This window comes from Podarcis raffonei, chromosome 2 (genome assembly GCF_027172205.1).
Source record: "Podarcis raffonei isolate rPodRaf1 chromosome 2, rPodRaf1.pri, whole genome shotgun sequence".
In the NCBI taxonomy this organism is placed as follows: domain Eukaryota; kingdom Metazoa; phylum Chordata; class Lepidosauria; order Squamata; family Lacertidae; genus Podarcis; species Podarcis raffonei.
The window spans coordinates 81056887-81072369 of NC_070603.1; the positions used below are offsets into that span (position 1 = coordinate 81056887).

Below are 15483 nucleotides of genomic sequence, written 5' to 3' on the forward strand. Positions count from 1 at the left end.
AGAAAAGTAAGCCAGCCTTTCCCACCTACCAAATTGTTTAACTGTACAAAGGAACATTTCCTTATTTTTTAGAAAAGATGTACAATTCCTTGAAAACTGGCAATTCTTCTATAATGTGAATCTAAGACATGTGATACCTTCATTTTTCACACACTACTAACCTTTCAAATACTGCTCATAATCAAAAGATGCATTAATGACTTGGACATCTACAATTCCACGATAATTGAAGACCCATTATAATAATGTTATCATCACTATAGGACCCTTTCTGTTCTTATCACATTTATCCTATTAACCGCTTTATAAAGTAGCTTAGACTGCGAGATGGTAACTTGCCCAAGTCAGTGCGCTGAGCAGCTATTTGAACCTGCAACTCCCAACGTCATACAAATTCACTTTTAATGTTGAAATAATTGCTAATTTCAGTATAGAAGGAATGATGACCCCAAGTATATAGAATCACCTTGGGCAGAATTTTCATGGGCATCGCCTCCCTCAGTAGCTAATCCAGAGCAGATGTCAGTGGACAAGGAAGCCTTGACAGAGCAGGGTTGCTGTGTCTGAACTGACTTTCCAAGTATGGCTGATGTGGACGAAGTTAGTGCTGCTGCTTCAGTAGAACCAGTCTGAGCTTTAGCATTTTCTTTAGCCAGAGTGTCTTTGCAGTCTGATACACTACCTAAAAAAGGAGACATGCAAAAATCACCAAACGCCAAGAAACAAGATTGGCTGCAACTAGTGGGTCATTACTGAAGAACGCTTCAAATATTTTGAAGCAGTGCAAGAAATCTACAGCTGCATGAAGCTGCACAGTTGAAACACTTCCAACTGCAGGTAACCAACCTGCTGTTCAGTTTGCAAGTGTTGATGCCAATATAATATGAAATAACACTGACAGCAGCTTTACAATAGAAGTAGCTTTAAAACAGTAGCTTTACAATAGGCCCATATCTAAGCTATGGGCCTTTAGCTAAGCTATGGGCCTACAGGTATCCTTGGACTACAATTCCCATGATCCCTGACCAGTAGTGGGTGGCATAGTGGTACTCACCTGATCTCCCAACAGCTGAATCACTTCTCCTTACCAAGAAGGAGAAGGTGAGGAGGTGGGAGGTTTGGCACAAAGCAAACACACCAGCAAAACCAATCTAGTGTTTGCACCGTGCTGACCTTCCTACCACCTCACCCTGGCACCACCTTCTAGTAAACAGCAGTGATTAAGTTGTCAATGGGTCAGGCGAGTGCAGCTGCTCCACCATGCTGTCTACTAATGTCTCTGACCTGTGGTCATGCTGGCTGGAAACAATAGAAGTTGGTCCAACAAAATTTGCAGGGCCACCCCTTTTTACATTTTTTGGACATAAGATATGTTTGTATGCTGACTAACCCCACTGAATGCAGTGAGATTTTACATCTGAGTAGATTATTGATGGATACCATGACTGAGAGAGCTACATTAGGTGATGGCAAAGGTATTTCAGGACTTTTTCATTGCCATATCCAAACTATTTTTTAAAAAGTGTATTTTAGAAATCTGGTGTATGTATGTGTTTGTGAAAGACTGCTGCTTGGGAAACACAAGATGAAAACCCCAATGGGCACACAAAATGGGGACACAAAACAGTGTTGTTATTGTCTGGATTCTTTAAGAGACATGAGACTTGAAAGACTTACTCGCGGCCTCATTCTACGCATGACAACTCAGAAATAACTAAAAGTTTATGCAATGCGATTCACTCCCAAGTAGGTACATAAAGGATTAAAGTCTTAGTCTATCCAGAGTCTTGGCAGAATGCACCCCACCCCCCACCCCCCAGCCACCCAAACTTAAACCCATTTTCACAGGAACTCATCTGGCCTTCCCTTAAAATGATCTCCAGGGAAAGGAGAGACCATCACTTCCCTGAAGAAGCTTGCTTCATTTCCCAACATCCTATGAATGAATAACCCTAGAAGAAGAAGAAACTGGATAAAGGGCAGAGATGAAACTGCACTCCTGCATTGTGAGAAAAAAGCAATACTGCTCACCTGGGTTGAGGGCAGTTGGGGGGAAGACTGAAAGGAATCATTTCAGAAAAACAGTGCAAGATTGAGCCACTCTATCAGATGGAATGGCTGAGCAAAACCTGTCCTCCCTTTCTCCAGGAACTTCAATGGCCTTCACATTTTAAAGTAAAAATTAGTCAGAAATAATAATTCGTTGTCCCATTCTCTGGAGAATAGAGATTAGGGAGAAAAGATGGTCTTCACCTATCAACTTTTACGCAATGAGTAGGCGTGGTAATGAAGATATTAAAGAGTTTTACAAGGATTCTTTCCCTCTGTCCCCAATTTACTTTAAAACTGCTGACAGTGGTTGGAAACATATGGGATGGAAGCAAAAAATCCCCATGTAAACAAGTTTCAAACACAAAAAGTTCACAACTTAGTATGGAAAAATGCTACAGCATTTTCTATGCAAAGGTTGCAGGGAACATGCCCCACATCAGCTACAGCAAAGACTGCGGGAAGTGGGCGATTCCCAAGGGTAGCACATTCTTCCTTTTGGGCAGACAAAAATGAGAGGTGGGAACATGCAATTTAAAAGGTGCTTTTTAATATCACCCATCATATCTTCAGCCTAGTATACAGAAATAATAAAACCAATGTTAAAAAGGTAAGTCATCTACCCCATTCCACTAGGAGAAGCCAGTGCAAGGACTCCTGCTAGTGCAAGGGGGCTTGGCTCCCATACCCCACACCCCTCCCTCAAATCTGCTCTTGGAAGATTCCACAGAACAGTGTGGGGTGTGGAGGACTGCATTACACCAGCAATCTCCTCAGCACTACATTGAGTTCCAAGTCCACTCACCCTTTTTGTGAGGCAGTGTTGAGGGACAGCAGAGGTTCCACCAGGCCCCCTGATGAGAGAATCCTAACACCAGTGCCCCTTCCTGATAGATAGCGTGGGTGTAAGCCCGCACCGCCTATCAGGAGCCTGTATCCCGGTTTGATGAACGGGGATGCAGGCTAGGACATGGGCTTGGCGAGGGGGTGGAGCCGGCAGGAAGGCTTCCCTCGGGTCCGCTCCCTGGCCATTTAAACGGCCTACACCTGGGACCCTACCTGCTTTCCCCCCGTCAGGTTCCCCACCCTTGGTTCAAGTTGATAGTCAAGGACTTTGCTGTGGTCGCCATTTTATGGGGCTGGGTAGGAATTTGTCCACTGGGTGAATTGGCTCCAACCTAGTGGCTTTGCCTACCTCATAGCAATCGCCGCAACTGAGTTGGGCATTGGGGCAATCCTTTGTCTTGGATGGAGAGGAGATTGTAGTTTCCGCCTGCTGCTCCAAACGCTGGGGTATCCCATTAAAGGGATTCGGGGGTCACCCTATTTGATGTAAGTCTTAGGAACCGCCGCCTGGATTGACCTATGTGTCACTTCCAGTGGGCAGGCCGGAAGTGTTTTGATTGTCCCATGCCCAAGCCAAACCTCTTTCATCTGTATTCAATAAAGTTGTGGCCTGTTTCGATCCAAACCCAGTCTTAGTAGTCTTCTATTTATCTGAGGTTGGGGAACGGGGAGCACAATGCCTGGACCCGCAACTACTGAAATTAATGCACATAATGTGGTCGTGTTCATTCATATCAGTGGGTCTATTCTGTGTAAAAAATAGTTGAATACCACCCAACAGAAACAAAAAGCAACTAAATCATAAAACAGTCTGTAGGGTTTTTAAGTGCATTATGAGAATTAGGGTGGTCCCCCCCCCAATTTTATTTTATTTTTTTAGAAAAAAATGGTGTTTTGCTATTACTGATGTTAATATAAATATATCCTATATAGGTACAGCCACATGTGGAGGAACATGAATGTCATGCTTCTTCCGTGCATGCCACCCTCCCCATGCCTACTAATAGCTTGGTGTGCCAAGGGGAAGAAAGACATAAGCAGAACTCTATTGGGCCTGGTGCTTCCCCAATACTGAGCTGGATCATGCTCAGATCATAAAGACTAAGCTGCAACCAGGCAGAAGAATACCATCTTCTAATCAAGACGCAGTCTTATACCTAGAAATAAGGTTTTACAAATGTTTCCATATGCTGTTGCTGCGGTGGTGTTTAATGTTGCTTCAGTGCTGGATTTACGTGTTAATTTACGCAACAGGAAAATGTGCTAAAGGTCAATCTAAGTAAATCCATTTTAACAGGCCTTCGTTTGTTCTGGGGTCAAATAGTGCAAATGTAAAAAACCCCAAAACCACTGCCTTACAAAAGAAGTCCTCAATTTGAAGTCTTGAGTCTCTCTGCCAGAACAATGCAAATGTAAAACTGACACAGATGCTTTTCACTACACATCATGTGCACTTCGTAAACATGTGGCAGCAAAAGGATAGCACTGGTAAAGCTACTCATAGGAGAAAGTTATCTGATGTACGTACTTGTACTGGATGTTGTTGTTTTGAGCTGTTGAACAACAGGATTTATTAATTTCCCAGTTTTTAATTTGCTCTTGCTGGTTCTTCGTCGACGGCCAGTTGGCGGGGCAGAATGAAGGAACCCGATATTTGGTGGTAAAGGCTTCCCCAGTCGGATGTACAGGGCTTCTATTTCTTTCTTCTGCTGAGTCTGCAGCTCAGTAATTTCTTTCATGTGTCTGAAGAACAGAAACAGGTTGTTACATCAAATTCAAAGTGCTGCTTAAGTGTGTGTGTGTTGGAAAAGGTTCAGAAAAGGGCAACGAAAATAATCAAGGGGATGAAGCAACTCCCCTATGAAGAAAGTTTGCAACTTTTTAGTTTGGCGAAAAGGTGAATAAGAGGTGACCTGATAAGACGTTTATAAAATTATGCAGAAAGCACATAGAGAAAAGTTTTCCTCCCTCTCTCATAACACTAGAACTCATGGACCACTGATGAAGCTGAATGTTGGGAAGATTCAGGACAGAGAAAATAAATGACTTCTTCATGCGGCGCACAGCTGAACAATGGGACTCACTCCAACAGGAGGCAGTGATGGTCACCAAGCTGGATGGTTCTGAAAGAGGATTAGACAGATTTAAGTAGGAGAAGGCTATGGGATGCTACTAGCCATGATGGCTATGCTCTGCCTCCACAGTTGGAGGCAGCAATGCTTTTGAATACTTGTTGCTGGAAACCACAGGAGGGGCGAGTGCTTGGATCCTGCCTGCAGGTTTCCCACAGGCTTCTGTTTGGCAGCTGTAAGAACAGGATTCTGCACTAGATGGGTCATTTGCCTAATCCAGAAGGCTGTGTGCATGTGTGTGCATAAAAGACACACACACACACACAAACACACACACACACACACACACAGAGAGAGAGCGCATATGTCTAATATATAATTTGTACATAGTATCCACATTAGGATCACAGGCAGCCTTTTTCATGCACACTGCATGAGATATATCCCAAACTCTGAGTTAAGCAAATATTTCAATAGAAAACCAGTCATATGATGCCACCCTGGGACACACACAGAAAAGAAAAGGAGGCATGACCATGAAGGCTATTAAAAGTTAATGATGAAAAGCTTGTGCATAATGCAGGAGTGGACAGGAAGCCAGTGAAGAGCTCTAAAAAGGAATGATGCATGAGAAGAGCAATGAAAAGGGTGAATTATTTTGAAAGTGTGTGGAATAGAGGTGGGGGGGACCAAGTTAAGAAAACAGAAAACCAAACAGGAGAAGGTTGCAGTAGTCATGGTAAGAAATGGCGATGGATTGGCTGGAGGTGCACTGGTCCAGGATGCCAGGATTGAACAACTAATTGAATAGTCCTGGTTGCTCCTCCTTTTCTGGAGCTGTAGGCAACCAAAACAGGGTGGTAGTGGTAAAGGGACCCCTGACTATTAGGTCCAGTCGTGACCGACTCTGGGGTTGCAGCGCTCATCTCACTTTATTGGCCAAGTGAGCTGGCGTACAGCTTCTACGGAATAGTAAAACCCAACTGGCAGCACTGCAGGGCTGTTGGGCAGCTGTTGGACAAGAAATAAGTGTGCAAGGCTTTCCTGAGCACCCTCCCTTTCTCCACAAGTAAATTACTGGTGATTTGGGTGAAAGTAGCATTAGTGAAATGCTGAAGGTGGCGACCGTTGGGAGAAAGGGTGGTGTAGAAATTAAGTAACTAAATAAATGTAATGTAATGTGATCAACAGCAGAGTTGAAGGAAACAAAGTAAGAAGAAAGCTGAAATATGCAAAATGTACTAGGAGGAGTTAAAGGTCAGAAGAGAAATTGGAGAGGGAGACTAGGGTGAACAGTGGCATATATGAATACAGAAGGGGAGGAGTTAGATGAAAGGCGTAGGTTGATACTGTGATGGAAAGGAGGAGAAATGTCAAGGAAGATGGCTATGTGGTTTTAGAAGAGGACAGGATCAAAGCTTCACATGAAGTTAGATGAGGGCAACAGAATAGTGAGAGAAAGAGGAACAGTTTTAGGGACATGGGGGGGGGGAGCTGGAAGACGTGTCCTGTTAATGGAAAGAAAAACTGTGTTTACTTTATATTAAGATATCATCCACAAGTGTCATGGGTCATGATGACCTTGTTGCTTCTCAGATGTTCTGATATAGGCCTAGTTCTTACTGTGTTGGGACTCTACCACTTCAGACTAAGTGTGAGGTTCATATATTAAGGCCTATAATCTTCAACAATGGAAAACACCTATAAAATAAAGAGAAGGGGAATAAACTGCTCCAACTGAAGAACATAAACCAGAGCCTGCTAGACCAGCCACTGGGTCCACTCTCCATTTCTCACAGTCGCCAACCAGATGCCCATGGGAAGTCTGCAAGCAGGACCTGAGCACAAGAGCCCTCTCCTCTCCTGAATTCCAGCAACTGGTATTCAGAGGCATGCGGCCTCTTAACAATGGAGGTCCATAGGCATCAGTGTTAGCAACCACTGACAGCCTCCATGTATTTGTCTAATTCTCCTTTGAAGCCATCCTTCAACCTCAGTCCTTCACCTTTCACCTTACGTGATGCCGTCCAGACACTTGACTGCCAGCTCAGGAGAACTAGGCCAAAGGAAGGAAGTTGATTTACTTGGAATATCAAGCAACACCAACTTGTAGTAAACACGCAGGAAAGAAACAGAAACGGATTAAGTGCTGTAAAAATATCACAAACGCACAAAATGACACCAGACTTTCTGATGGAAATGAAACATACTTTTCCCTCAGGTGCTGCAATTCTTTCTTCATGTCTGCATCTTCAAACTCCGAGTCATTGTCACTGCTCACATATGATGATTGTGAATGGAAAGAAGTTATGTTGATGGTTGGGATTTTTGATCCATGACCATTAGGAGAATCAAGGCCTTGTGAACTGGACTTTCCAGACTTTTGCAGAAAAGATGAGGTCTTTTTCACGTAGTCATTTCCTGCACTACTGCTCTGTGGTGATGGTGGAGCTGCAGATGGTTTCCTTTGAAGAGATTCATCGCCAGAATCACTAGAATCCTGACCACAAAGTACATCGATAGAGGATGCTGTCTGCACACGCCGCAAAGAAGTCTTCATATCAGGGCTAGAAGGTTGATCATCTAAATAAACATCTGGTGGCGCAGAGTATCTCAAGGAATGCACAGGTGGTAAAGTTAACTCATCCTGTGTACTGACCACTGAAAATCTGCCAATAGTTTTTGCTGGTGTGCTGTCGTGTGTTTCAGCTTGTTTCTCACTACAGCTCGAGTCCACAGAGTCATCCTTTTCAGATTTACTTTTCTCTTCAAGTAACGGCGCAGTATTTTCCTTTTCACTCCTCTTAGAAGCATCTTTCTGAGCAACCTGAAGTAACATACAAGAACACAGTCTAGTTGGAGAACATGGGTTGTATCTAATGCTGCTGCTACACCTGTGTGACGGACTTCCACTTATGCAGCGGAACTTCACTTTCCTCTTCCCTCGCCAGCCTACCACACACCCTCAAAATCTGCTCAATGATTGGGGACCCTCTGAGTCAGATCTGTGGGTGCAGAGAAAGGGTGAGTGGCTTGTGCAGCACTGGATATAACCCTATGTCACCAGCCCTAGTTTTGATTAGTACACCAGAACATGGAAAGTTGCCTTGTGGTGTGCCAGATCATTTGTCAGTTTCTGTATACTGACTGGCAGCAACTCAGGGTATCCAGCAGGAGTCTTTTCCAACCCTATCTTGACATGGGAGAGATTGAATTTGGGACTTCCTGTATGTAAAGCAGGTGCTCTAACACCAAGTGCTGTAAGAATGAGATGACAATGTAGAAAGGAAAACAATACACAGGTAAATTGTAAGTTCAGAATACCTGAGGGAGTCCTGATGGTGTGCCAACAGAAGCGGAAGTAATGTTTGCAGCTTGTCCTGTTTAATGCATTGGAAACAAAAATGGACACACATATGAGCAGACATATTTTTTAAAAAAAGAACACACAACACACGCATATCTTAATGGTATCGTGCATAGATGCTGCACAAGGCTGAAATCCCGTTGTCAATGGGTCATAGCAATGTGCAAGATTACAGCTCATGTCTATAGAACACAATGTAAATTAAGATGGCAGATGCAAGTTTTGAAACCATCCCAACGTTCATGATGTAAGACTATAAGAAGAGCCTGCTGGCCCATCTGATCCAGCATTCTGTTCTCACAAGTGACCAACGAGATGCCCATGGGAAATCTGCAAGCGAGACCCAAGCACAGGAGCTCTCTCCCCCACATTTGAATATTCTTTTTCAGTGTAATGAACTGGGCATTTCCACATTTCTCTGTAGAATTGAGTGAAAAAGATTAAGAAGGCTTTAATGGAAAGAATTGGATGTTTATCTGCACGCAATGGATATGATTAACAGCTCTGATAAGCCTTTTCCTTATAAAATCTTTTACACCCTATATTTTGGTCCTTAAAAGGGCTTCCTGGGCAGCTCAATTGAATATATGTGATAAAGGAATGAGATCACAACTGCTTGCCCCACCCACAGTGAGCACATGATCAGCCCCAGTGTCTGATTTGTGGGTGTTTGATTTGCACTAGAGCTTACACGCAAAAACATCCAACATGTGTAAGCTTGAATTGTAGGCTTGATTCCAATATTATATGTGCGATAATTGTCCTTGCTTTTTCATGCATTCACCCTATGGAAGCAAGGTCTAAAGGAAGGAGATGTGCCCATGGTGGGTGAGATTAATACATGTAGCTCCTCGGCAGATCAGGCTGCATCTACACATTTTACATCCTCCCAGTCCATGACAAATTACTTTCAGTATTCTAGATTTCAAAATACGAGGGTGGACTGACTTTGAACACAATAGGTAAGCATGTTCAAACCTCCACCTTTTGCATCTACGCTATAGCATCCAGTTCATACTGGGAAAGTTATGCAGATCACAGATGGTCATGCAGTCTGCACATGCCACCTCCAGCCACATTAAGACTCCTTAGAAGGGTCAGAGGTATATATGTACACAGGTCAGGTAATTTGGCAACCGGAAATCTCAATCAGATTCTGTATAAAGATGCCTGTGATATTTCCTTAAATCTTTTCTTTGCTATTGTGACAGGTTAATACTGGCTGTTGTTGATGATGATGATGATTTTTTTGCCCTGGATTAATAACACTTGTATAATGCTTGCCTCTTTTTAAAACATAATTATAATGCTTATCGGCCCAGGCCATGTGGTCAAATTAATGTGATCTCATTCACACATTACATGTTGGGACAAGTATTACCCAAACTGGGTTTAAATGTACCATATTTTGTATCATATGTTAAAAATTTAGATATATTATAACATATTCTTATGCATAATTAGGAAGTAGTTACATATGAATTAAGGCAAATATTTAAGTTTCTGATGTAGTTGCTGAAGCTATATCTGAAGGAACATTCCCAACTGCACATAATTTGATTCCTAGAATTATTGCCAGTCATTGACGTTAGTTGGTCTGAAGGGTATCTATTAGGAAGAATAGACATTAAATTCATTGATGCTACCTGCTCTGCTTGTTGATCCATGAGTTATTTCTGAGGGCTGGATGCTGGTAGAAGTAACTTCTGCTTTTCTCACCTTTAATAAAAGGACCATAATACAAATTAACCTTTCAAAAGAAAGCAGAATGTTTGATTTACATAGAAATATGTATGCATCGTCTCTCAAGCTTATTTCATATTTATCCTAAAACAGGTATATCACACACCAGTAACCTGCTTTCTTCCATTTTCCAGGTTCCATGTTAGTCTTTCTTAGATAGCTGAATCTGGGGGTCGTGGATCCTATCCGACGCCCTGCTGGTGGCTAGGGCCATGGCACGACCCCCAGTGACGTCAGGGGAAGCTTCCAGTTGTATTTGCATCAACAAGCTCCTCCCACTGTTTGTTAACCTTCAAATGACTCCCCACTGAGTTGGGTGGAGTCATATATTGATTGTTTGATCCAATGCCTAAGCCAATACCACTTACATGCTGTAACCAATAAAGCTGTGGCCTTATTTAGCCCATTAACCTAAAATACATGTGTCCTTGTGTCTTATTTATCCCTAAGTGGGTGGTGGGTTCTCGACTCACAAACATCAATTCATTAAATTCCAGTGTTCGAGTCATAAGTATGACATAATATGTGTGGAGTGTTTAGGTGTATATTGCAATTTTTAGTAAATTCTGGGGGAATCTAGTTACGATTATGAAATCATCCATATGCCAAGGATAATCAATTGAATTTGTTATTCGCCTTTGGCCCACCCCTGATTAACGCCTTATAAAGAAGATAGGCATTTCATGTGGTTATGGCACCCAGGAGGTGCCAGACTGCACTAATAGGGCAAACCAGAGCAGCACACGGAAACGCCGTTTACCTTCCCGCCGGAGCGGTACCTATTTATCTACTTGCACTTTGACATGCTTTCGAACTGCTATGTTGACAGGAGCAGGGATCGAGCAACAGGAGCTCACCCCGTCATGGGGATTTGAACTGCCGACCTTCTGATCGACAAGTCCTAGGCTCTGTGGTTTAACCCACAGCGCCACCCATGTCCCACACTTGTTACTTTGCCCCAAATTCTTCCCAGGGTGAGATTAGGAGCAGATGTCAGATTTGTGCACGCCTCTCCTCACTTCTATCACTACAGGAAGAAGTTAATAAATGTACTGATAAATGTGTTTATCGGAACAGGAAATCTTCCTTGGGAAATAGAACCCACTAGAAAGGGGCAAAAGATATTGCAGAGTCAATATCTACATGCAGACTTCTTCATTAGACTTGGGAAGAAGGAAGAGCACAGAATTCCTACCTTGATCTCACCTTTGGCAAAATCCTATACATCAAATAATGAGCAGCCAGCCAAATGACAGAAATAAGGCTATGAATGCAGTATACCTTATTTTCATTCTCATATTCCAATAAACAATCTCTTAGCTTAAAAAACTGTTAAGTTTAAAATAAGGCTTGGTTTCACCAATGTTCAGAAAGTAAGGTCCAATGGTAACAACACATTAGAATTTATTTTGATCATGGGCACCAGATTTTTCTCTCTGTGCATAGAACATTTTGAGTGGAGGAGGAAGTAAACTTTACTTTAAAAAAAATATTAAGAGGACTTTGTACTATCTTGGTAGTTAGACCTCAAATAGCCTGAAACACAATGCACCCCTCTCAAATGACAAGTTTGGTTTTTGTCTCTTAAGGATAATGACAGTGAGTTTGCAATGTTTGATGAAGGCATGTATTGTACACCACAAAGAAAGAATATTTTTTAAATTTGCACCAATAACTGAGAACCATGTATTTGCTTTGTGAAGCAGACCACACAGAATAACAAGTGCAATAGTTTGAAAAAGGCTACCATTGGCTCTTCGTTTCTGAATTCTGGTTTACAAAGCCCATAAACTGCAGCACTCTTAGCAGAGGTTTGCATGATTTCTGTGTCAGTGGTACCACAGGCACCACAGCCACAGGTTGACTTGCCGGAACAGGAGACGTGGTGAGTTCAGGTTGATCCTCAGCTGACGTAACATCCATGGCAGCTGCAGGAACTTTCAGGTCCAACACAAGCGCAGGCAAAGGTGCCAAGTTAAATTCACCATCTCCTTGGTCTATAGGTACAAAGCTGTCCGGTGTTGCTGCAGATGCAGAAGATGTCGGGACATACTCCTGGTAGAGCAAGTTGCGCAGCTTCTCATCCAGACTCTTTATTGTGTTGTCAGCAAAATCAACTCTTGGTGGCCCTTCACCGTCTGATTCTACAGCACAAGGCGGCTGAAGCCCGCTAACTGCAAGGCCAGCGGATGACGAGGGCTGGGACTGGGCTTGTAACTGGGATGTAGCTGCTGATGAGTGAGGGGGACTTGAAAGCTGAGGTGCTGCTAGAATCAGAGGATTGGGGACAGCAGACACAGGAACTGCCTGGCTTGCAAAAGAAGGAGGCATCTGACTAGGCTGACTGCTGTCTGGCAAGTTGAGGATTTGTGTTGGAGGCTGGTGTTCTAAAATAGTCGCATCAGAGACAGCAGGGAGTGGGCAGGCTTCTGCTGCCTGTGCAGGAACAGTCTGGATCGGCTCTGGCAGCCCAGCAGTCCCCTGTTCAGCCTCTGACTCAGGGACACACGGGTTTTCATCTATTCGTTGGAGTGCCTGCAATGGGGGATTTAGAGGAAGCTGAGCCTCAGGACGTTCTTCGAGTGAAGTTGCACTGGGGGCAGCAGGTGTACCAGGCTGACTGGATACAACAGGCTGTTGTTGCGGAGGGTACTCTGGTTGGCCTGTGTTGTCAGCAACCTGTTCTGGAGCACATGGAGCCGTCACTGGGGGTGTTGCAGTGGATGTTTCTGGCTGGAACTGTGGAAGGGAGGTTGGTGCTGCAGTGGAAACTTGTGTCAGAGGAGCAGGAGCAGGAGAAGGAGTTGCTTTGGGGCTGTCCGTAGCGCTCCTTTGACCTGAAAGCTGCTGATGGGCTGTGTTTGTGGGTTTGTCTGTTGCTGTAGAGCTCTGCTGCTGATCATCCGACTGTTCTACATCTGTAAATAACAGAAAAGGAAACCTTGAGTTCAGAGAATGGCACTTCCGTTTGTAGCCTCAAATGGAGCCTCAAACATAGGGCCAGAAATGTAAGAGCAGAATGATAAAACGCTTTAAACAGCTGAAGTGCTCTCCTTGTATTAAAGCAGTTTTAAAACAGATGATTTTCTGTATGTAAACAAGAATATTGTATACATTTTGTTTTACATCTACAGCTAAAACATGATCATAAAGACAGGCTACTCTTGCTTACTATTACAGCTATATATAGCAATTTTTCTAATGTAAGACGGATTGCCCTTTATTGGCTATTAGTAGTAATGATGCACTGCCCCATTTCAACCAACTGGAAAATTGAGATTAATAACAAGGTGGTGCATGCATTACAGAGTCTTTAAAATTCATTTATGTGACAGGAACTTCAATTACATCTACGCATGTAAAACAAAAAGGATCCAGTTCAATGTTCATAAATGCGTACTCTTTTGTAGCAAGGTTTTGACACTAATTTGCCTCTAACTTGTTCCGCTTGCCCTTGGCTATTCCAATTCTCTTGAGTAATGAATGATTGAAATAAATGCCTTTTCCGGGGAAAGCTAATTGCTACTTTAAAGCTATGGGACCCACACATTTGTGGATGGCTTCTGCATGCAGCTGCCTCTGCATTATTGATTGTGGCCCATCAAACCCTGGTGACAAAAGAAATGAAAATCCTGAAGATGGTATCTTGAATAAATCCAAATATATTTTTATTGGCCACGTAGTTAGTTTTAAATGCTTTCCTGCTGTTTCTGTTCACTTTCCCATGTGTTTCCTTTTTGAAAAATAGTAAATGAGTTTTTAAAAGGTAGCAAGTTTTCTATCTTATGCTATGATTTTTGTGTAAGTGCCTGGAAGGACAGGAACATATAGGAATTCTATGATTTGTTCTTAAATCTTTAAAGTTCTCAAGTACCTGGAGCGTCGGCCTGTTTTGCACTTTGAGGAGCTGATGAGGTGAATTCTGGTGCTTCAGCCGCTGGATTTTCCACAACAGGACAAATGATAAACCACCGCTTTCCTGTATGCAGAACTAATCACAAAAGGAGGGTTGGAATGGTCACTATTTCTATATCAAACACGGGCAAGAGGCTGATATTGCTCAAATGAAATCAGCACATAATGCAAAAGATACACTGTCTTTAATTTCAAGAAGAAATTCAAAAAACAATAATGCAGGACTACCACTTTAAATATGATGCTTCCACAAGGCTGGTGGAAATAATGAAGTCTAGAGCAGTAGCTACTGTCATGCTTGCAGCCTAATCCTTTCTTCAAGAACAGGGATGGGCAAACATGCCAATATCAGTTTCTCCCAATTTCTTATCCATCTTAAATTCAGTTCTCCACATTTCCATAGGAGTTTGAATTTTTTTTTCTTTAAAAAAGTCATCATGAAAATTCATTAGTAAGTTTCTCCTAATATACACATTTTTGTACAGAGTTCTGTGGAATATACGCAGAGCAATTTCCCCTGATATATTGCATTTTTATGCACATTTCATTGTAGTATATGCATTTTTGTAAACATTATTGGACTGGAGAACTGCATTGCAAAATTTGGAAAAGTCTGAATTCTGATGGATGGCAGTGTTTCGGTTCATATATTTTTTCAGAAAGTCTGAGCAAGGTAGGTTCACTTTTAAATGCAAACAGAACTGAATTTCCCTGCCATCCCTACTCAGAAATAAATCTCACCGTGTGCCAGTAATTGTGCACAGAAACACAGTGTTGCATTCAGAACATGACAAGATTGGGTTCATTAATTTCAGCAGGCTTACTCTGAACAAAATTTAGAATAGCACCCATAATAAGTGAATTGAAAGCTAGAAGCAATCTTTGCAGGATTTTGAGGCTTAGTTATGTTTTAGATTTCATCTTCTGCCAAAACCTGTAGACTACCAGAAAGCCACAGTTAATATGCTTACACCTATCTTGTATGTCTGCAGTAGTGCATATATGCACATGTAGAGACAAACCTCTTTTGAGGTGGAAAGGTATTCTAAAGGATGGAAGTGTCACTAGCACAGTGCTACTATGATATTCATAACTGATTTGCCAACGTAAGTAAGAGTCAGGAAGAAACATTACTTGCAATAGGGAGAACAATCAGTCAGTGCTCATTTCCCTTTAATGTGATGGTGCCATCTAGCAAGACTAATAGCAGTTGGAAGACTGTTCCCCTGTGACACTAATCAGACTTAAGCTTGGGGCTTGCTCTGTAGAATGTTTAGTGGCTGGGCTGATGAACTCTAAAAATAGATAATTGTCAGTGATATCCAATATAGATTAATTGCTTTACAGGGTTTTTTAGGGGGGCGGGTTGACACATATAATCATGGAAACACTTTTACCATTCTGTTGGTACACTGGCATTCTTGCCTGGGATTGCCGATTCACCTATTTAAAATGAAAAAGACCATTAGTAGTCTGCAGGCATTTATCTGT

General features: G+C 42.5%; 1 protein-coding gene across 19 annotated transcripts in view; it reads right to left on the bottom strand.

The window, feature by feature from the left end:
• Nucleotides 1–15483, bottom strand: part of WNK2 (WNK lysine deficient protein kinase 2) — a 112894-nt gene that overhangs the window by 25367 nt on the left and 72044 nt on the right. For 18 of the 19 annotated variants that reach the window (XR_008329026.1, XR_008329025.1, XM_053377777.1 and 15 more), the window contains 8 exons: nt 15390–15435; nt 13952–14068; nt 11947–12995; nt 9981–10053; nt 8292–8347; nt 7178–7794; nt 4424–4638; nt 467–682 (listed from right to left, as the gene is read on the bottom strand). Coding sequence is in view for 17 of the 19 variants with exons in the window: in XM_053377777.1 (XP_053233752.1) it covers nt 467–682; nt 4424–4638; nt 7178–7794; nt 8292–8347; nt 9981–10053; nt 11947–12995; nt 13952–14068; nt 15390–15435 (2389 nt within the window). In the remaining 2 variants the exon portion in view is untranslated. The remainder of the gene's footprint in view (nt 1–466; nt 683–4423; nt 4639–7177; nt 7795–8291; nt 8348–9980; nt 10054–11946; nt 12996–13951; nt 14069–15389; nt 15436–15483) is intronic. The other variant, XM_053377780.1, reaches the window with a different exon arrangement.